At 32.9% G+C, this 24,077-nt stretch overlaps 2 protein-coding genes across 2 annotated transcripts; one reads left to right on the forward strand and one right to left on the reverse strand.

Moving 5' to 3' along the window:
- The first annotated feature begins 9,765 nt into the window (after positions 1-9,765).
- Positions 9,766-16,322, forward strand: LOC127702789 (protein unc-93 homolog A-like). Its single transcript, XM_052207093.1, has 5 exons — positions 9,766-10,270; positions 11,082-11,089; positions 12,628-12,763; positions 14,346-14,477; positions 15,642-16,322. Exons 1-5 carry the CDS (start codon positions 9,766-9,768, stop codon positions 15,857-15,859), a joined length of 999 nt encoding a protein of 332 aa, XP_052063053.1. The 3' UTR covers positions 15,860-16,322.
- Positions 16,323-16,469: 147 nt separating this feature from the next.
- LOC127703187 (uncharacterized) lies at positions 16,470-21,264 on the reverse strand. The gene is made up of 4 exons (XM_052207716.1): positions 20,053-21,264; positions 19,147-19,292; positions 17,404-17,643; positions 16,470-16,694 (listed from the first exon to the last, which is right to left on the reverse strand). Exons 1-3 carry the CDS (start codon positions 21,256-21,258, stop codon positions 17,406-17,408), a joined length of 1,590 nt encoding a protein of 529 aa, XP_052063676.1. The 5' UTR covers positions 21,259-21,264; the 3' UTR covers positions 16,470-16,694; positions 17,404-17,405.
- Between the last annotated feature and the right edge of the window lie 2,813 nt (positions 21,265-24,077).

The raw sequence follows: 24,077 nt of genomic DNA on the forward strand, positions 1-24,077 counted from the left end.
TTTCCCCCTTGTATTGTAAGTCAGTGACGTCAGTTAATTCATTTTAAATTGTCCATCAAAGGATAGTAACCATAACATTATTTTAGCGTTACCACGCCATCATCGTAGCATTATACATTCAATATCAGGAGATTTTTTTCCAGATATATCTGAAGCATAGTGTCAGTGGCGGATCCAGGATAGTGTGTAGAGGACATTAAATCTCATGTTTCTCACAATTTATATGATTTTTTAGAATAAATCGTCCCCAAATTTTCGCCTAGCTCCGCTCGGCAGTTTTTCTTACGTTTTTAGGAATTACGACCTCCTCAAAATTCCTGGATCTGCCCCGGAGTCTGATAAGATGATCACATTCATTCTCCTCCTTGAACCATGGGTATGTGTTACGAGACTTTCTGTAGTAGGTCATAAGGCCCAATGGTCAAATTCATGTTCTAGTTGAAGCCCACAAGAAGATGGAATTTGGTTGGATGGTAACAGTTGTTGTTTGAATGTTTAAAAAATTGATATTTAATAACATATCTCGTGTTTATCAAATTTGATGACATCTTAGAAATATATTAAGGTCTACTTGTTTAACTATGTTTGCTTTTGAATAAATCATGACATGTCCATTTTCTATCTTTGAATGATAATCTCAGAATTTGCTTGGATAGTTCTGTCTGCCTTCAAGCTCCACATTCCTAAATGTTATACAGTTAAATTCTATGCACCCTATAGTGTCAAATTCTGTCACCTGTAGATATATAGGTCCATAATTCTGTTACATTCACATACAAAGTCCTTTCAAGACATTTGCACCAATAAGTAATGTGACTTCGATGTAACATAGACTGTTGGGACCAATGATAAATAATTCTATGAACCTCTTGTGTTCTTGTGCTATCCCTTTCACTTATCACGTTCAAGCGATCAGAATCAATTGTGCTGACTCTAGACCTTTTAAGTGACACGCGTGTAGACAAAACGAACACAATTCGTACCTAACATTTCTTCTATGTAACCCAAGCCGAAAAAAAGATTATTTTAACATTCCAGAGATCACTCTGTTCTTAAGAAAATACGGAAAGTATATGCAATAACTGGCCGTGCAATTTCGATGAATATACAAAACAAAATCCGTATTGTGGGGGAAATATAGGTAAGGGGGAAGAGTGGCAATATGTATACGTATTGTCAACTTTCCGCGGGGGAAGAATGGCAATGATCCAAAATTTCTTCGGAGGGAAATTGAGATCATGCCAGTTTTTCCCCCGGGGGAAAACTGTCATTGGGGGATAGAAAAATGGCTATACAACATCGGAGTGCCCGACCTTCGACAGGAAACCTGGAAATTGCACACGCTTGATAAAACAAATTAACGTTACGTTATGAAGTTCAACCTAGAATTCTTTTAAAAAACACAAATGCATATGCATATACATAAATCAACCATGCATTAGGTAAAATGTCCTTGAACAAATCATGTTATAATTAATATTTATTATGTTATGTTCATTTATGTAATTGACGTTATAATGATCTATGGATAGGACAATTTGCACTACAATATAGGACCAAACACCCCAAAATACATCAAGTACATGTGCCATTTATATGCTAATCAGAAATATCAAATCGTATATGACAGGGTCATACCACAGGTGTGTAGTTTATAGTGTACTTACATCTCTCCGTTGGGTACATTAACCAACTCCTACTACTGTTTGTTCATTAGAAAAAGGAAGAATAAATTGAACTAGTATTATGCACTTTCAATCGATGTTTTCTTTTCGTCATAGTGGTCACAGAAAAATACTCCGGATTTTGCTATTTTTTTATAAGACCGTCTTAGACGTATAATTGGTATACCGTAGCCTTCCATCCGTTTGCAAACACTTCGCAAGATAATTCAAGTTTGTTCTTACCGATACTTACTCCTTAACACACACCCTTTGGATTGACAAAAAACTCCCTTTCGGTTTTGACGAATTTCAGTTTCGTCATATCAGAGTTATAGGACTTTATTCATGAAAATGGTGTACAATAACGTACGCAGCTTTGCTGTGATACTTTTTTCATGCAATTTCATAACATGGATAGAAAGAATCAGAATATAAAGTTATAGTTATCTTTCATATGGGACTTTTTAATAGTTATATTTAAGACAATGTCCATGATATTATTTTACTAACTTCTAATAAGATGCATTTTAAACGTTCCATTTTATTTTGGCCACAATTTCAATTTTAATATCCACAAGCCAGACGTATCATGCGCCTTTTGCGGGTGCCACATGTGGAGTAGGATCTGCTTACCCTTCCGGAGCACCTGATATCACCCCCAGCTTTTGGTGGGGTTCGTATTGCTGAGTCTTTATTTTTCTATGTTGTGTTTTGTGTACTATTGTTTGTCTGTTTGTCTGTTGGTCTTTTTATTTTTATCCATGGCGTTGTCAGTTTATTTTCGACTTATGAGTTTGAATGTCCCTCTGGTGTCTTTCGCCTCTCTTTGACGAAGCTGTTTATTAAAGACTTGTGTGTCTTTACATTTAGAAACCACCAACTTGTCCTAAATCAGATAACAAATTTCCATAACTTTTGAAACTTAGAACAAATGTTCATTTCATTGTGTGACTCTAATGTGATCATGTCCCTATAATTGGTTCGTTTCAATCGTTTTAAGATTAATTGAATTATTTAATTTTAAGAGTTTTAAATAGCGAAACAATGACTTGTTTCAAAATTTGTTTGAAATCTCTTTTACGTGTAAATGGATTTTTCTTGCAGCGAATCACAAGTTTCAGACGGACTAAGGAAATAAGCTGATGTCACAATTTCCAAACTTATCTTAATTCTTAGCTTCTCTTTTCAATACATGATATTTATAAAATAGTCAATGGCAAGTGTCCATCTCTAAATAACCGCAAAAATACACTACTGTGTTTTGACTTGAGTCTGGCGTCAAACGAATTTAGTATGAGTATATCACTTAATAAATTTGATTGGTAGCGCTTTTCTGGATTTGACCTTTAGCAGGAACACTAAAACCACAAAAAATTGAAAGCCACAAGAAAGAAGGTTCTTTTATACGTGAGAGGCTTTATGACCAAAAGGAACCAAAAAGAATTTCCAAATCAATCTAAGGCCGACTTTGCCTTTGGGAGTTTGAACCTTAGTTTCTTAATAACTTCTTATTAAATTTGCCAACGGAGAATTTCAAAAAAGTATGTCATAAATCATGTCAATACAGAAGCACTGACTACTGATCGAGCTGGATATAGCTTCGGCAACTATATAGCAGTCATCCAACAGTGGCATCGACCCAGCGCTAGAAAATGAAAACAACATTTCACACAATTGGCGTGTCCGAGGTGCTTTTCTGGATTTCCTTTCACCAGGAAAGCTCAAACCCAAAATTTAAGACATTTAAATGTCAAAAGCCAATTTCACCTAAATATTTCACACCAGGGCATTTTCCAAACATTCTTCAATCTTTTCTGAAATTCACCGTATCATAGATTCAAATAAGTACTTCAAGGTTTTAACAACTTTTGGTGTATATTCGAACATGTGCCTACATTTTAAATGCCTAAGATGGCTAAAAACTGCCTTTTTCTCAGATTTTGCTAAAATTTATAGTACTTATTAAAAAAAATATGTAAGAAGGACATCCTTTACCAAAACTATGGGAAGTAGAGCTTTATTGTTCTTCGAATACAATTTAATAAATTCTGGTTGGAGACGTCATTCGATGCAAGATTTCACAAACAAATGTAACATTAGCAATATTGTCTTCAACAGCTTTATGCAGTATACTTGAGACATGTCTCTGTCAGTACTAGAAACACATTTTAAATTAATTGAAATATGTAAAATTGTTGGTTATCTGTGTGAAAACATTATATACAAAGTTTAATATTCTATTACTAGTTAGTTTTAAAGATTTTGACTCTCCATGTATCAGTTAAACGAATGAAAGGAAATTGAACCTACCTTTTTGTTTTTTATTTTCTTCTTTATATAAAAGCAAATTTAAGATCATGGAAAAAAATAGGTATGCTTAAATTTCAGGCCAATATTGGCGTTTTAACCATGTACCCATCTCCTTTTATCATTTAACAGTTTAGACATTGTCGAAATTCCTTTGCATTGTTTTAATTGTTTTAAATTTGCCGAACAAATGTTGCGTATCAACTTTAATAAAGAATGTTTACATTCTTGCGCTATTAATTAACTTGACTGCTATCTACTTAACCATGTTATAAAATGTCATGTTTCAGGTAAAAATAAAGTCACACGCGCTAATTTACGTTGGTTTACGGTGTTTATCTACACACGGTATTCATTCCCTCCAAGGAAAATATTTTATTTGTAATTTGAAGAATGATTTGATGCAAAAAAGAAAGAAAACAGTATGAATTGATATACATTTACCGTACTCCATGGATAATAATTATTACCCCCAAATAAAGAGAGAATAAATACCAGACCTTAACATTCAAAACAGAGTCTAAACTGTCTAAAGTCAGCTTTTTATGATGGAGTTGTAACCTCCGATTTAGTGCAATTACATAATTCTTGAATAAGTTACGTTACATATTTATCTATTTATTTATCTGATTTATTAAGAAGGGATATAGTTACGATACTGTTGTCAGGTCATTTAAATAAGTTTCAGAGGAGTTTCTTTGAATACGCAAAATAAGTCATGCTCCTGGTTTGCTGTATCATAGAAACTGCTCTGAAACATATTTATGTATTTTAATATCATCGAGTCATTGATTTTCGACACGCGTTGCTCATTGTCTTATTTTATATGTAATTTTTCTGAGTTTGATTTCTCATGTCTTCTTGCAGAGTACATTTTATTTTTACTACCATTTCTATTTGTAAATATCCATCTGCTTATTAAAGCCCTTTAGAATTAAGTTCATGTATTACCACAATTAGTTTCGGACGGAAAATGCAACGATTTCCCGCCATTATGTATTCGAAATTTTGCCATCCATATGAAAATAAAGAAATGTGGTATGACATTCAATCAGACAACTATCCACTATCCTCGAGAGACAAAACAACGACGATTTAAACAATGATCTGTCACCATACGGCCTTCAACAATGATCTGTCACCATACGGCCTTCAACAGCAATAGGTCACAATACGACCTTCAACAATGATGGGTCACCATACGGCTTTCAATGATAGGTCACCTTACGGTCATCAACAGCAAAAGGTCACCATACGGCCTTCAACAATGATAGGTCACCATACGGCCTTCAACAATGAAAAACTCATATCAAATAGGTAACTATAAAAGGACATGTTATGACAAAATATGAAACATTCTAAAAGAGAAAACCAACGTTCTAATTTATTCTAAAACAACAAAAAGGGCAAACAGAAACCATCGACAAACATTGGATTACAGGCTACTTACATACGACAGGCACATGAATGTGTGTTTGTGGCGGGGATGGATTTACGTGTTACTTCACGTAATTTATATCCGGAATTTTGTCATCCATAGCAATGACTGATTAGTAAACGTATAACTATGAAAGGATCTATTTACAACTATGGAGTTTAAGTTTTCAGAACATTTGCATGTTATAAGTTTGCTGAATATAAGACGTGTATTTGATAATTATGTCATAGTATGTTTTATAGCAGTTAAAAAAATGAGGGCAAAAATGTCACATCTCATTGCCAATTATAACACTTTCGTTATCTCGTAAAAGTTTACAGCTAATATCATGAAACGATTTATGGAAAAAGCGTTTTAGTTGCAGATATTATTAAAACTGAGATCACTATGTATATATATATATATAAGTCAGCTAATTATTTATCTGTAAATGAATTCACCAAACGCTATTGTAAGCTAGAATATATATCTTCGGCACATAAGTATCAAGAACAACGATATCACGTCCATAGACGCTTAATTGGGTTTTTTCGACTTAATAAGATATTTTCATTAGATGTTTCTTTATCTAATGCATTCCTTTCTATCATTAGCACTATCTCACAGTGGACAATAAAATTAGAGGGATGGCATATGTAAACTGCTGCCAATGTATGAAAGGAAAATAAATAGAAACATTACACACAACTCTGTACAAAAGGGGTATGGCGCAGGCGCCAGTGATATAGCCAGGCAAACTAGTTATGTTACATTAAACAATTTATTCAATTGCAAGATAGCAGGAATCATAGAGAAACACAAAATTGTAGTCGAGAAACGCAAGGAATCAAAGTGAGAAAGAGAAAATCTTTAATACTTTTTTATAATAGCATAGTTCGTCATAACTACAGTTTATATTAATGATAAGATTGTAAAACAAGATTAATTAATTTATATGACACGAACAAAATGCATCATGTTTCACATCACAACGATAATTTACTAGAAAATAAACTATCTAGAAAATAAATGTAGGTAACTTTGTTAGCTTACAGTTACATATCAATTAACTGTAATCATCTGTACGACATACATCCAGTTGGACTATTCGGTATAAATGGTTATAATTTATTTTACCCGTGTAAGTCCTATTTCGATACAGGACCTAATTCAGGGGTATGAAAAGCAGAAAGGAACAGCATTAGCAGCGGAATGATTATTTAAAAGTAAGATATGCTTAGACTTCTGTTTGTTTCATTTTATGTGCTCAAGAGGTATTGAGTCGTGTTTAAAATGTAAAAAAGTCAGTTCGAAATATAAAGTCGTGTAAATGAGTTGTTATGTATAACACTTTTCAGCTATTTTTAATTTCCTGTTGGTATTAAAACGTTTTTACAATTATCTAATTGTTTAAATTCATCTCTATATGTGCTTGATTTATTGAATTCAAGTCAAACTCCGCTCAAGTGAGCATCGAGTGAAACAATTGCGAATAACTGAACGTTACCGAAGACATATATCATTCGATTTTGGTTTCAATGTAGAAAGAAGTCCAAAACCTTGCTGTTCGTTGGTAGAGGGTACTAGATAACGAATAAATTGATCTTTAGTAAAAATTGATTCACTACTTGCGAATCTCGAAAATTGTTTCTTGTTAGTTGCATGTGCTTGAAACCAACTTGAATATTAGAAATTCAGCAGTTACAAATCAGGATAAAACAAGAAACCAAAATAGCACAAAAATACGAGAGAAACAGGTAAGATGTACTTTAAGTTATATTAATGTATTAATATCAGAGTAACATTTAACACATGCATGCATTGTCATTGTAGTGGTAATGTCGGGTTTTCTCTACGAATCTTACTATCTATTAGTTGTAACTAGCTTTGAACTAGCTTTGAACTAGCTTTCAGTAAATGCTAGTACTCTTATTTCGGTGCATTATGTCTATTGTTTTAATGTTCGTGGTTTTTGGGCATCGTGCCAATCTTTTGAGTTCAGTCAATTGCAACGGACTTTACAGTTTATTCTTATGTTGTGCTATGTGTTACACCACTGTCAAAGGTTAGGGGATGGTTGGGCACTCACAGAAATGTTTAACCCCGTCACATTCTTTATGTGCCTATCCCAAGTCAGGAGCCTATAGTTCAGTGGTTTTGATTCATGTCTATCGTATTTGTTTTTGGAAATTGTTTTGTTATAAATTAGGCCGTTATATTAGTTTTCTCGTTTGAATTTTTTCACATTATTCATGTAGGTGCGCTTTATAGCTGACTATACGGTATGGATTTTTCTCATTTTTGAAGGCCATACGGTTGCCAAAAATTGCTTACATTCACCTCATTTGAACTTTGGTGGATAGTTGTCTCATTGGCAATCATACCACATCTCCTTACTTTTATATTACTAGTATTACTACATTGTTGCATCATTCACATCATGCCTCTATTCACAGCCTTTAATTTTAAATCGTATTTTCAGTCATTCTTGTGTTGATTCATTTGATTTATAAATAGGAGAAACGTTGACGACACGATAAAAAAAAACCAAACCAAACAAACAAACAAAAAAAACAACACACTCCCTTAAAAAATATAAAACACATATAGAGGTTTGCAAAAAAATTATATACATTGATATAAAAATAAGAACATGTGGTATAATTGCCAACGAGACAACTCTTCACAAGAGACTAAATAACACAGTAATCAAGAACTATAGGTCACCGTACGGCCTTCAACAATGAGCAAAGCTCATACCGCATAGTCAGCTATAAAAGGCCCCGAAATGACAAATGTAAAACAATTCAAACGAGAAAACTAACGGCCTAATTTATGTACAAAATAATGATCGAAAAACAAATATCATACACAGAAACAAACGACAAAAACGACAACCACTGAATTACAGGCTCCTGACTTGGGACAGGCACATACAGAATGTGGCGGGCTCTAACATGTTAGCGGGCGCCCAACCCTCCCCTAACGTGTTACACTGGTGTAACAGTGCAACATAAGAACAAACTATAAAAATCAGTTGAAAAAGGCTTTAATCATCAGATGGATACAAACAGAAATACTTTATAACAAAAACACAGAGACAGGGTACTTAAACATCCCCACAATAAAAAGACACTAAGTACAGATCTGAGAGTACTCGCATGACAGCTAGTTCAAAGCCAATGTGCATGTGTCTGTCTTATCTCAGTAACCCCTTAACCCAGCACAGGTGCATGTGTCTGTTCCATCTCAGTAACCACTTAACCCAGCATCATGTGCATGTGTCTGTCCCATCTCAGTAACCTCTTCACCCAGCACCATATACAATGTGTCTGTCCCATCTCAGTAACTACTTAACCCAGTACAACGTGCATGTGTCTGTCCCATAACAGTAACCACTTAACCCAGCACCATGTGCATGTGTCTGTCCTATCTCAGTAACCATTTAACCCAGCACCATGTGCATGTGTCTGTCTCATCTCAGTAACCACTTAACCCAGCACCATGTGCATGTGTCTGTCCTATCTCAGTAACCATTTAAGTGGTTGTCTATTGTTATCTCAGAGACTTGAGATTTGCAGATGCATTGATATCATTTCAATTCCTGTTATTAAGGCCAGAAAAAGATGCAGCACATTTTCCGTCTAGTATAATGTAGAGTGGTTGCTCCTACATGTAAATTACATGTTATTTAATATTTCTTTGTTTCTCTCTTTCTCTCTCTTTAAACTTCAACCCATGCTTTTGAAGTATAAGGGTGCTTTCGTTCGCTGTCTAAATACGCCCTTGTTTCCAACATTTTGTTTTGACCATTACTGTGACGACTTTCCAATAACTCGTAGTTCTGTGCACATAAATGTTGCATACACATGAAAGTCTGCTATAAATGCACACTTTAAACAGATAAATTAATTATTTAAAATTTGTCTGCAGGCTAGATATTACAGAAATAATTTCGCTGTTTCCTCTCTATCATGTCTTTATCCTTGAGAGAATGAAAGGATGATTTGTCTTTGTCATCTTGATATTAATCTGATGTAACTATTAAAATATGTGATGAATTCGAGAGTGCAATGTTTATTTTCACACAAGTAACGTCCAAATGACAAATGCGAAGCTCAAAATTTTGATTTTTTTATCTATAAAATTGAGAAGATGAGGTATGATTGCCAATGAGACAACTATCCACCAGAGTTAAAATGAAGGGGTAGTAAGCAATCATAGGGCACCAACAGTGCGGCCTTCAACAATGAGAAAACCCCAATTTTGTTTAGTAGTAAAACAACTTTGTGACTGAAGACTTTTCTGTATTTTTTACCGTTGCCATACAAATCTAAATTGTATTTGTATTTCCAGAACTTATTAAATAAAAGAGCAATGGACATAGAGAAGAGTTCAGAAGAAAACAAGGAGAAGAGCAAAGATGACATTCCATTTACAAAATTCCAGATACTTAGAAATGTAGCTGTTATTAGCATTGGATTTTTATTTATTTTCATTCCATTCCAATCTATAACAAATCTTCAAAGTACTTTAAATAAGGAAGAAGGACTCGGAACTGGAGGATTAGCTATCATCTATGGAGCTCTTGTCATATCATGCATGTTTCTGCCTTCTTGTGTGATCAGTCATCTTGGTTGTAAATGGACTATTGCTGCCTCTATGGTCTGTTATCTTTTGTACATGGCAGCTAATTTCCATGCTGTTTGGAGTCTTATTGTTCCAGCTTCTGTCATCATTGGGTTAGGAGCTGCGCCATTGTGGTCTGCTAAGTGTTCATATTTGACCAGGATGGCTATGTGGTATGCTCTTTTAACAAATTCTACTGCACATCATGTTATGAGCAGATTCTTTGGATTTTTCTTCATGGTTTACCAAACATGTAAGTTGAAAGAATTAAAGATTTGTTTTTGAACATATTTGAAATCAAAAATGAAAATCTATCTTCATTAGGTCCTTTTTTGGTTTGATCAGCACTTTAACGTTTGTATAAGGTTCTTAATTTTCAAATATTGCGACCACGAGCATCACTTAAGGATGTTCGCTCCTCTTGTTATTGAATTTTTACCAGATATTCGAAATCCTCTGGTTTTATCCATGTAGTGCCATTAAAAAAATTTGCCCGCTAACCCCTACTTTTCTTTTCATAATTTTATTACATATAGTTTAAAAAACCATATTTGAAAATTTTATAAAATCCTTGTTATTTTTCATAGTTTTTGAAAGAAAAAAGGTACCAATGTTAAATGTAGGAAAAAATCAAGAGAGAATCATTTCCCGCCAACTTTTCAAAGGCTTATATCTCGAAACACGGACCCTTCATTTTTTTACGCTTTTTTATCTCCTTTATTTGTATACTATCAATTTATAACAGTCTTTTAAAAAGCTTGTTATTTTGAAACAGAGTAGCGAACATCACTTAAGAGACATAAATTGTCAAATGCACATCTGCTGTAGTACAATTGGTACCGGTTATGTTATTTGTACTCACGCCTGATAAAAGTTGCTTCTGAAAGGATCTTGTTTGAAAAAAAAATATATATAAAACATTAAAATAACTGATTGAAGGCCAATAACGTTACATATTGAGTATGAGTCCCCATGTTTGTCTTGTTTGGAAAAATAACCTCCCTATTTTGTTGTTTTTATTTTGTGATCTTATTCCTATTTTATTGTAAATTATTGTTTTATAGTTTCGACCGTATGTAACCAAGGTTAATGCAGGAATTAATTACTGCAATGATATATTATATGATGTGTTTTATCATTTGATTTTGCCATTTGATTAGGGACTTTCCGTTTTGAATTTTCCTCGGAGTTCAGTATTTTTGTGATTTTACTTTTTACAGGCGAAATTTGGGGAAATATTATCTCATCTCAAGTGCTAAGCGAGCGAGTTGAAGATAATTTTACACTGACAGCAGATGAACTTGGGAAATGTGGAGCCAATTATGACCCAGGTATACAAATGAACAATACAAATTTGGATAGACCAGATAACTCAAAGGTATTCCTTTATTGAGAAATCATAGCTAAATTATTTTATAAGCCAAAAAAAAAAAAAAAAAAAAAATAATAAAAGACAAAATAACTTTTAACAGTAACAATAAAATACTTCAACATTGTAAAAATGTTTTTTTTAAATAAAAAGACAGACATAAAAACCTCTGAAAAAATGACAAAAATTTTAAGATTATCATAAAATGAAATCGTGTAATATATATTCATCCATACTGGATAAACTCTGACATCGGATAAACCAAAATGAATTTTGACTTTATTTTACATTTTCCGATTTCATTTTAGGTGCACATTTTATGTTGGATTAATATGGCTAGTGTTACGTTTGGGTTTTTAATTGTTGTCTTATTCCTACAAAATATACCTGGAAACAATAAAGACCAGAAGCAAAAAGGCAAATTATTTCTCAGTTTGATGATAGAAACATTCAAACACTTATGGAAGTCTCCATACCAGAAATTGTTAGTGATATTAACTATATATAGCGGAGTTGAGCAGGCATTCATTGCGGGGGATTTCACTAAGGTAAGATCGTTAAATTTGTTTGTTACATAAACAAGTTGGCTTAGTATTTAGGGTAAATAAAAAAAAAACACAATTGTGTGTTCTGATAAATTCTTGACGGATATGTTCCAAATGTCATAACCACAACCCCGTTCTCTTTCCTCGAATGTGGCATACTGACTTAGACTTATCACAGGGTTTGTACTTACAGGAGTCACACGATGTAACTAGTTCAGCATGATTTGCTTACCCTTCATGAGCACCTGAGATCACTCCCAGTTTTTGGTAGGGTTCGTGTTGCTCAGTGTTTAGTTTTCTATGTTGTCATTGTATTTGAATTGTAAAATAAAAATCCCACCATTACTGCATTACAATAAACAATTAATGACGAGGTACTGACTTGTGACAAGCACATGATATATGTTCATCTATTGTTTTTCTGAGATCTTAACCTCCCCCTTTGCTTAAACCAATAAAACACAAATAAAAGAAAATACAAATAAAAAAAAAGTACATGAAAGGCACTAAACAACTTAACTGTAAAACATATTTTTTTGTATTCCCATCGCACACTATTATATATTATATAACAGAAGTTGAGCATATTATTTATATTCCACAAAGTGAAGAATTCCTAAACAATGATAGCATGAAAATTATTCATATACTATGTCTATTTTAATCGTACTCACAGAAGTTATATTTGTGTTTTAGTCCTATATTAGCTGTACTATAGGTATAGGGAACGTTGGTTATGTTATGATTGGTTATGGTATTGTAAATGCCATTTGTTCAGTGAGTTTTGGTAAGCTTATGATGTATGTCGGGCAGATTCCATTGTTTGCATTTGGTAAGTTATATTTCTTTGTTATAAAGAAATCATTCACATAAGTATTATCGAGTGAATATCATTCAACTTTTGAGCATAAAATGATTCAACTCGACAAGGCCTTCTAAAAAACTAAACCATTTGAAAAGGATTATAAGTGCGTGTTACTTACCATCCATCGAGAATGTTGCTGAAAGGTAACAAAGTTCTACCTTCTAGGAAGTTCAGGGAGAAAAGTGCTGATATTTTTTAACGCAAACCGGTACCCTCTTTTCGTACATGAAAGCCCAGCCAACCGACATTCACCAAGTTATAGGCCAGATTTTCACTATGTTCAACCCGTCAAAGTATAGGTTGCACTGCAGTGATAGACAATGCAATTTCCAATATGAACTCCTTTTACGGCTAAAACTGTACAACTTTTACTATAAAGTTTCGTAAAAAATTATATCTTTGAATGGAATGTTCATATGCACTACTTTTTTTTTCAAAGGTCAAAACATAGGGCTGTGCGGCATATTTTCACCATTTATATTCCTTGGACCTCAGAGTTCATTCGAGGGGTAACAATCTGCTCTATTACACTCTGAGCTATGTGTGTGTTATTTAATTTATTGTACTGAATGATCTGCCATTATTGTCTTTTACTTTTTTTAAATTGAAAGTAATTAACAAAAACTTTATGTACATAACAATTAACGTTACATTTAATAGAAAAGCAACAAAAAGAAAGATGTATCTTTTATTTTGACATTCTTTGAAAAAGTTCCGAGGCCAAAACGTCGAACATGAGCATTGTCTTTAAAATTATTGATGTAAATTTAATTTATTTTTCTTGAAAGTATCGATTTGGATTGGTCTGCAAGAGAGGGTGTCATTCCAAAATTGTCTCCCGGTGAGCCGTGGGATAATGTAAATTATCTCCCTCTTATTTGCCAATCAAAATCTGGCATTTTACCTAAAAGTATAATAAAATAAAATATCTATGAATATTAAACATCTCCCCAAAAAAGGGGCGTGCTCTGTGAAACAGCTGTATTTACAAAGTTCAACCTAAACAGCATTTACGTTGACGATATATTGCATTTAAGTTATATTTATTAGTTTATGTTATATATTGCCTACCTAACTTTAATTATTGCACCGCGGGTAAATTATCACGTTGTGATTGGTTTAACGCCGTCACGTGGTGACCCCCTATTGATCCGTAGGGGGTTAGTAAATTTCATAGAGGGTTCATGACGTCACGTCTACTGCTAATGGTGACGTCATCTATTAATGTTGTTGTGTTTCATTCTTTATTTTTCTACAAAACGCAGCAGAAAAAGTCCCGCGTGCGATAAATTCGTTATACAGTTCGCTACTGACCCCCTACGGATCCATAGAGGGTTAGTAAAATCCATAGGGGGTGAGGCCGAATATTAATAGGACATATTCGTTGAAATGAAAAAAAAAGAATATAACATTTTTTAAAAGTTATGTGTCTTCTGCTATTTTTTTTTGGCAAACCAAAACCGTTTGATACCGCTCCCTGTTTTATAATCAAAACAAAATCGATAATTTTGATCCTTTTTATTAAGAAATGTTACTTATTTAATTTCAGCTTTTGTTGTTCATGGAGGAACTCAAACTGGTTTGCTACTATGGCAACCTCAACAGGAACCAGTATACATAATCTATATATTTGCCGGTCTATGGGGGATAGGTGACGCTGTAATACAGGCTCAAGTAAATGGTGCGTATAGTACATATCTTTTCAGGTTGAATATTTAGAAACAATGTATGCAAAGGTAAGGTATTTATTAGGAAATTTAGACACTCTTACGATCAACCAATCTGTAGTATCGACAGTAGAACCTGTAATTTCTATTTGTTAGTCTTGTATGTGTTTTTAATTTTGGTTCTTTTATATAAATTGGAGTTTGGTGTGACGTCCATTTTCGCTGACCTAGTATACATTATTGTTTAGGGACCAGCTGAAGCCCGCCTCCGGATGCGAGATTTCACGCTGTGTCCAAGACCAATTGGTAGCTTTCTGCTCTTTGGTCGGGTTGTTGTCTCTTTGACGCATTCCCTGTTTCCATTCTCACGTTTAATTAAAGTAGTAATGAGCAATCAAGGTACATTCCGATGTCCATTTAATGTTTCATAAGTCAAGGTATAAAACAGACAACAATGTAACTATAACAACTGTAATCAACTTTATATTTTGACGGTGTAAGCGTCTTCTGCTATGCATGAGTCATTAGTCACATGATATCGAAATTCCAAAACGCATCAAGTGTCCCAGCCAGGAACATGACAAAACCGATAATAATGTCCAGATTGGAAGTAGTTGACATCTGGAATATAAATCAACAAAGATATCACTTGTGAGTTGTGACACTGAAATTTATAATGGTGCTTGAAGAATTTCTGATAATGTTAGTAGTTCTTCCTTATAACCTTATTTAACTGAATTTAGAGTTAGGAGTATACTTAAGTTATAAAACTTGCTATAGTTCGAACAAGCTCTAGCAAATCATATCAACAAGAAAGCGTAAACGCTATAGGAGATGACACATGGTATGCTGCTGCTCAAGAATGGGAAGATGATAATAGAAAAAGTGAATTCATTTCTAATAGTCAAATATGTACTGTTCAGTTTTAATTTACATCAAATTCGGGAAACAGATCAAGATCTGAAGCAGAACTTCTTGACACCGTAGTATTCTATTACAAGTTCACAACGATGTATGAAATATAACTAAGATTGTGGAGTGCGAGGATTTTTTTTCAAATACTTTAATATATAAAGTTGTCCGTACTCTTGTAAAAATAGCACTCTTGGTTTACATTTATTCATTAAATTTGTAATGTATTATTTATGTGTACTATTTTGTTTGACCTATTATTTCAGCGCTATATGGGTTTTTGTTTAAAGACAACTTGGAGCCAGCATTCTCAAACTATCGTTTGTTCGAAGCTATCGGTTTTCTGATTGCCTTTGCATGGAGCAACTTTCTTAAAACATATGTTAAGCTGTACATATGTATTGGATTTCTGACGGTTGGCATGGGAATGTATGGTATAGTTGAAATGTTAGAACGAACTAACAAGAAAAAGGGTCTGGATTGAACTAAGCATGGTACATGTCCATTGTATGAACAATGTATCGATATGACAGAACAAGGCAACTTTGAGAAAATTGTAAATTATTACACCTTAATATGATTAAAAGCAGAATCATGAAAAAATGCCGACCTCTTTATTGGACAACTTATTATCATTGGAATTCCTAATGTACGGAGACTGCGTGCAATTGCACATGTCAGAGTCCCTTTTCTTTGAATGAGGATACAAATAAATACTAAACAAATATTAAGTATATTTTAGACATTGACAATAGCGAAATGCGTACATGTATTTATATAGTTCATGCCACTAAAGATAAACTGTGAATAAGCACCAACACCGGGAAAGTTGCCATATTTTGGACGGCAAGTTTTACAGAATTTTAAGACAGTGACTGAATTAGAGATATAATTCCTGACATGTAGCTTACCTGAGAAGAACTGAGGCTAAAGTAGACTATTAAAACAATTAAATAATAAAAAGAATAAAATTAATGCCAAATATGACAAAGATAGTGATTTAGCTTCACAATAAGTTTTTGACAGAGATATACTTGTTCTCTTATATTGCATTATTCAATTCAAATCTGAAGATTGGTTGTTATTAAATTTCTTTAAGGTTCATTATAACAAACTTTTGAAAAAATAAAAAAAAAAAACATTTAAAAATATTTCTGCCAAACAATTTATGACTTATTACATATCAATGTGTTCATCATGGTCATTACTATCATAGTGTTACATTGATTTAAATATTAAATGTCAAGTAAAAGAAATATAATACCAAATGTAAGTCCTTTTGTAGAAAAAATGCCCTGTATATCTTCTGTCTTCTAAAACTATGAAAAATAAAAAAAAAACATTCTTTGTAACTATATCTATGTGCTACTAATGTTATTTAATGCATTAATTGCAAGATTTCAATTAAATTCTAATGTTAGTGTTTGGTTTTCATTTGAAAAAAATATATGAAATCTTCCATCTTGGAACTACTTTTGGGAAAAGTATGGAAAGCATGTTTTAAAAAATCAATGAATGGTAAAATGTTATATAATATAAATGAAGTTAGAAAGTTACCATGGTGGGTGATTAAAATTGAACCTTATTGTACCAAATCAATTAACTTCATCAGTAGATAAAGAAAATATCTGTTTTTTGTTAAAAAAATATAAATAAAATTTTTTAATGCTTATTACCTTCCTTTTTACATACAAAATGTATTTAGTATGTATACCAACAGATAGCAAAACATTATGAATTACGTGCATTTGTTCCATGCAAAAGGCCATACATTGAACATAATTTGTTTGAACCAACAGCTTTTTGTTTCTTGATTATATTGTTCTCTTTGGCAATCATACCACCAATGTCATATAAATTTTATATTTGAAATATTGCTTGTTTCATTGTTTGGATTATTGTATTTGATTATCTAGACCAAGCTCAGACAACCTTATTTTTGAAGTGTTGTTGTATAATTAAATTATTTGTAAGGAAAGCATCCTTATCAAGCTATTGCTGCACATTAAATTATCATATTGTACTTACATCTATAAATCAATCAATTTCAAAGAGGAATTTGTAAAATCCTCTAGCAAATGATCAATTTCATAAGGTTCATCACAGTCTTCATATAAAACTTCATATACAGCATCTTTGTCTCCATCTTCATTCTGGATAACAGAAATTACCCTGCCTGTATACCACTTTCTGTTGTTGTTTTCCTCCACCCATTCATGTAATATTTCTCTCCCAACAAATTTTGGTCCAGAACATTTGCGTTTTGATCTGAAAACAAAAGAACAATTAATTATTTATAAACTTCAATAACAAGTTTAATAACAATTTTAATTATCCAAGTAAATGGGATGGTTGCATTTTTTTTATTGTAATTTTATAAATGAATTAATATATTGTTTTTTTTTATAATAAATCAACATTTATATGTGTAAACGCTGATTAGGGACAACTTCAATTTGTGTAGGCCATAACCATCACATAGAAAATTTAATAAAATGCTCCGCTGGGGGCAGCTTGATACGACTGCAGAGGTCGAACCCTGAACAGTTGGGGCGAGTATGGACACAACATTCAAGCTTGATACAGCTCTGAATTTGGATTGTGATTAAATATTTGACACAGCATAGGTTTCTGACACAGAATGAATGTGGTCTATGAACTTAAAAATTTTAAATTTACCTATTCAAACCATATCATTATTATTTGCTTTTATATATGAATCAGAAATAACCAATTTAAAATGGAAAATTTTAAAGAAAAAAAAAAGGAAAAAAAATACCCCCCCCCCCAATTTTTTTAACCCCCTTATGATTCATCACCCTTAAACTCAATCCCAGCCTTTCCTTTGTGGTATGGTACCTTGTAGTACAATTTCAGAGAGATCCATACATTGAACACAAGTTATTGTCTGGAAACTAGAAAAATGCTTGTTTTTTGCCCCTTTTTGGCCCCTAATTTCTAAAATTTTGAGGCAATTACCCCTAAAATCCCAGCATTCCATTCGTGATATGTTACCTTGTGATACAATGTCAGAGAGATCCACACACTAAGACACAAGTTATTGTCTGGAAGTTACAAAAATGTTTATCTTTGGCCCCTAATTCCTTAACTGTTGGTACCATAACCCCCAAAATCAATCCCAACCTTCCTTTTGTGGTATTGAACCTTATGGTAAAACTTCATAGAGATCCGTTCTCTTAAACTAAAGTTATTGTTCGAAAAACCAATGTGTCTTCGGACGACGACGTCATACCAATATATGACAGCAAAAATTTTTTGCGGTCGTATAAAAATGAAACATATGCAATGGATTTAACATAAAACTTTTAAACACCTGAGGTATATGAAAATTGTCATCAAATTTATTGAAACTTTATTGTATATTTTAGGTCTTTTCATCCAAAAGACTGTTTTTCTAGTTAATGCTAATCCTTTTTTTCTCAAATGTAACCTACTTAATTACACTCAGTTGGTTTCAAGTAACAAGAGCAACATGATGGGTGGCACATGTGGAACAGGATCTGCTTACCCTGCAAGAGCACCTGAGTTCAAACTCAGTTTTTGGTGGGGTTGGTGTTGCTCGTCTTTAGTTTTCTATGTTGTTTTTTGTGAGCAGTTGTCTTTAGAACTTTTTTTTTCGTGTCGCTGTCAGTTTATTTTGAAATTATGTTGTGAAAACTCTTTCGCATCTTTCCACTGTCTTTTGCAACCATACAAAATGTACTAGTACTTTTGATTTTTAGTACACATTTAAATAATAATATATTTTACCTTTTAGCAGCTTTACTGGTATTTTTTACCACTGCTTCATCTATCTCTGTGTCACTTTCGACTGTCAAGGGTTTTCTACGTCTTGTCTTCACTTTACCAGATGTCTGTTGGCTTGAAATGCTTCCTAAATATGGTACCTCAGTGTACTGAAATAAATAAGTAAAATGTAACATGTGTAATAACAGCTACTAACTGATTGGTCCTTTAATTTTTGTTCTAATGTTCTAATAGTCATGATAGTATTACAAGAATTCTTTCATCTAATATTCTAACACACTTTAATTTGTACACAATAGGAGATTTTACATTGCCTATAATTTATGTGTGTTGTACAAAATATCTGAACAAAATGTATGTTACCATCATAATTTCCATATATCCACTGGACAAAGCCACAATTATTTCAAGCAAAATATTTCAGTTTTATTTACATTATACAATAAAAAAAATATGCATCGCTGTAGTAGTATTAATTACTCAATGCTTGATACTATTTTCTACATTACACACATCAATAAAGAGATAAAATTAGCCTTATTTTAACACTATTGTTGTTCTCCTGTTTACAGGTACATGTACATAAGTTCCAAATACATTACAGTATTTGACTTAATGGATTTCAACAGTTTAATAGTCAATGCTTTGGTAATGCTATGTTTTATAACAGATCTTTCTTTTACTCTACAGTTATATATATTTATAAACCAAACTAAGTACATAACTCTCTCAGGTAAACCTCACCTAAAAAAGATTTGGCTATTATATATGTCACTGTTGATTATATAAATATTCACATATTTAAGTACAATCTAGGATTTAATTTTTTGGGACATGATAGTACATGTGGAAGATTATTCCTACATGTTAAAAAAAAAAGCAAAATAAGCGCATCTAACACTTCCTTACCCATATGCCAGGTTCTCTTATTCCAAGATATTTTTTGTAGCGTGGTGAAACTAACTCAGGAAGTAAAGCATTATGGTAGAATGCTGTTAGTTTAGGTATCATCTTGGTTTGCCAAAGTATTGTGTCCTTATATATTCGTTCTATATGTATATCATATGGATTTAATGTTCGCACGACAAAATCTATCCACGGTAAATTACATACATTCAACAAACCCTGGCATTGAAAGTAATAGTTATGGTTTGTTTTAAGTTTTAAATTGTTCGATATCTTTTCAAGGCAAAAGTTTTTTACTGACATTGAAGCTTGTGTCAAGTTAATATTCTTGTCATGAACTAAATTTTTAATTTCAATAAGTCCTTTAGCATTGTTTTCCATAACTATTCCATCAGGACTTCCTCCTAAAAATTTATGATTTTTGTCAACGACAAGTCCTGATTGTTCAACTTTGGTGTGTATATTTTCTTTCTGTTTAATATTTACATACTCAGTGATGGTAACTTTTTCCTCTTTTATTCCAATTCTTGTAGTTTTGTTGCCTTTGAACGTACTGTATAGGAGTTGTTTAATCAATGGTGCTATTTTAATTTTTGAATTTCTTTTTACAACTGAGCCAAAATTTGATGCTGTTATGCGTTTTTTTCTTTCATCTTTCCAAATTTCAGAACATAGTTGCAATGTCGTTTTTTTTTCAATTTTGATGATATCAGCTTCAGGAATGTCTATGTTTTTATTCAAATAATTTACTTTTAATTTTTCGAATTCTTCCGACGTAATATCTGGTTCAACCTGTAAAGATTCTTTTCCATAATGTTGTTTTGCTTTCTTTGTATTTGATTCTTTTATTGAAGACATTTTTCTTTTCCATCGATTTTGTTTGATACTACACTTGTCTTTGGTGGTATTGTTATTGTTGATACATTGTTTCCGCTGTTCATAAAGCTTTTCAAAATATACACCAGGTGTTGATTTAGTAGCTTGCTCCCACACATTTGGAGACCAAGTTGGCCCTTTGTTGAATCTTAATGCAGTGGCATAGCATCTTGTATGCCATGATCCTCTATTACAGTGATTTAGCATCTTTCCACCATCAAATTTCGTTCGCATATGCATCCAGCATTCCGCCAAATTAGTTGTGAAGTTACCAATTAAAGATCTTGCCTTACGTGCAACATTGTTCAGGAGGAGAGCCAGATCCCGTCTCATTGCAGATTGTAAGGATGAACCTTGAGTCCACATTTCTGATTGTTGAAGGAAAATGTCATCATCACCATTATCATCATCATCATCATCATCAATTTCATCTGTTTGTGCTTCATTACTGTGGTTTTTATCTGAAGTCTGTTGAACTTTGCAAAAATCTTCATTGCATCTAGTGTGATCTCCATAGATGTGTGATGTCGTATTTCTGATATCATGTTCCAAATTTTTAATGGCTAGTGTTTTATTTATTTCTGATGACCTCCTTCTTATAGAACACCGGACAGCACTAACAATTCTTATTCTGGTCCTTTTACACAGCTTGCCTTTTCCTTTATAACTAGGATTTTCATTTACTAAATTTTCTAAATTACCCCTAAGACACTTGGTAATGTGATTAGCACACTCCATCTTTTGTACCAATTTTCCCCAAACAGGTACACGTTGCATAATTTGTGCATGAATGGATGAGTCGCCATCTGCAATAAAATGCATATAACGGACTCCAAAATCGTTAGCCTTCAAAAAACCCTCAACAATTATGTCCGACTCCATAGATTGACTTGATTCAGTCAAGTTTTTGAAGCATTCATGGTCTTTTGGTGTTATTCCTAGGGAGTTACATCTATTGCAAATGTAGCAATATTTATTACTGATTCCTATGTGCAAGAATTTTTTAGATTCTGCACCAATTATAACGGCAACTCCTCCAAGAGCGTTATAGGAGTGCTTTTTCGACCTTTTGCTCCATCCACCATCACAGATAACCGTTATGGATGGAATATCTGGAAGGGAATGTTTATTTATTAACAAACTAGTCTATACTTTAAAACCTAATAAAAACATTTCACCACCACCACTAACAAAATGCCAATACAAGGGTGTACATGTACATGTAGATCATACTAGATGTGCAATAATGTTTATATTTTATGTTCTTTTGTACATATTTATGTTCAAATGATTTTTTTTTCTTCTAAATATGTTAAAAATGTGTCATCATTATTTATTGGTTTTAAAATATTTTATCCTCCCATCCCCCCCCCCCCCTTTCTTCCCCAAAAATGTGCTTGTCCCAAATCATAAGCCTTTAATTCAGTGGTTGTGTTTTGTTATTCTATTTCATATAGTTGTTTTTACTTTTTAGTTTATTCAATTTGTATATGCAGGTGTATAATTAAGGCTGTTGTTTTCTGGTGTGAATATGTTTATAATTGTCTTTAAAGTGATCTTTATATAGCTTGCTATTTGTTGTGTAAAAAGGTTATGTTTGATAAATACATGTAGCAAAAAGATGTCAGCATTTGCTCTTGTTGAAGGTCTACATGCAACTGTAATTACAAGATGAAGAAAATTAATCAACTTATTGTTGAAGGCAGTACAGTGACTTATATTTGTTAATTTTGGTGTCATTTGGTCTCTTGTGAAGAGTTGTCTCATTGGCAATCATATCACATCTTATTTTTTACATTGATATTTTGTGGCGGCCAGTTTTTATTGGTGGAGGAAGCCGGAGTGCCCGGAGAAAACCACCGACCTTCGATATGAAAACTGATAATCCTAGTCAATTAAGATTGGAGTCTAGTGCACCCGCACGAGCGGGGTTCGAACTCACAACCTCAGTGTTGACTGGCTGGTGATTACAGTAGTAACTACTTAGACCACTCAGCCACCCAGGCCCCCTAAATTATGTGAAAGATGATATGTATATCATTATTTTTTTTAACTGTCTCCGCACCCTAAATAACCAATTTTTCATCCTAGCCCCCCCCCCCCCCCCCCACACACACACACAAATCAAATGGTAGCTCCCTAAATGGATGAATTTGATATATTTTATTCATTTTTAACACTTATACCAGTCCTTCTAATTTAGTCCTTATAAGTTATGATATTGCATATTTTAGATATATATAAAGAATTGAGAAATTAATTATTACAACATTTTTCAATCAAGATATTTTTTATTGAAAATGCATAATTTTTACAGGTACATAAAACTACAGGTAAATGAAGTTACAGGTGTCTTATTACCTATCACCTGGCATTGCTAGGTGTTAAAATTTAATTACTATAAAAACAACAGCCCCCCAATAAATGATGACAAAACATGGTTCTGACATTGGACTCGGACTTCTCTTAAACTGAGTTTTACTGTGCGTACTGTTGTACGTTTGTTTTTTCTACATTGGCTACAGGTATAGGGGGAGGGTTGAGATTTGGAACTTCTATACAATATAAGACAACAACAAAACCAGTGCAAAATGTAATGATTGCAATGCTATAGTCAGTGCAAAAGCCACCTGATGAGTTTCCATGCCAGGGACGAAACATTTTTATCTTATGTACTATTAAATCATTGTAAATCACTGTTTATTAAGAATTTACAATAAAAATAGAAATAAGAACATTTAAAATGACTAACACTTTCATAATTTCATTACTAGAAGTAATTGACCAGGTAAGAGTGGTTTTTATAGTAATGTCCACTCAAAATTTCAATCGACCAGTATTTGCCAGTATTTCCCGGTGTTTACCGCCGGCATGGTCAATACTAGTATTGACCGCTTTTTTGCCAACCTTGAGATTTTTGATTTTTGATTTCTTTTTTTGTTAATTCAGCTCCTATTATCATGATTGTCATTTGTCAATGATCATAGTTTTGTAAGATATATATATAATTGTATTAAAATTATGCACACCTTCATGATATCTATTCTTTTCTATTGCTATCTTTTTCTCCAAGTCTATGGCCGATGACATTTCTTCTTCTACCATCACTTTCCACCACTGATTTATTTCTTTTTCAATAACACTAAAAGTGT

The sequence above is a fragment of the Mytilus californianus genome, unplaced genomic scaffold (genome assembly GCF_021869535.1).
Source record: "Mytilus californianus isolate M0D057914Y unplaced genomic scaffold, xbMytCali1.0.p SCAF_5, whole genome shotgun sequence".
Lineage (NCBI taxonomy): Eukaryota > Metazoa > Mollusca > Bivalvia > Mytilida > Mytilidae > Mytilus > Mytilus californianus.

Bases quoted from the DNA above. Each gene is read 5' to 3' on its own strand.
- LOC127702789 (XM_052207093.1), top strand. From the start codon at position 9,766: ATGGACATAGAGAAGAGTTCAGAAGAAAACAAGGAGAAGAGCAAAGAT. The intron at 12,764-14,345 runs GTAAGTTATATT...ATTTAATTTCAG, and splicing joins GATTCCATTGTTTGCATTTG to CTTTTGTTGTTCATGGAGGA. The intron at 14,478-15,641 runs GTGCGTATAGTA...CTATTATTTCAG, and splicing joins AATACAGGCTCAAGTAAATG to CGCTATATGGGTTTTTGTTT.
- LOC127703187 (XM_052207716.1), bottom strand. From the start codon at position 21,258: ATGAGACGGGATCTGGCTCTCCTCCTGAACAATGTTGCACGTAAGGCA. The intron at 19,293-20,052 runs GTAAGGAAGTGT...TATTTATTTCAG, and splicing joins TAAGAGAACCTGGCATATGG to TACACTGAGGTACCATATTT. The intron at 17,644-19,146 runs GTAAAATATATT...TTTTGTTTTCAG, and splicing joins ACCAGTAAAGCTGCTAAAAG to ATCAAAACGCAAATGTTCTG.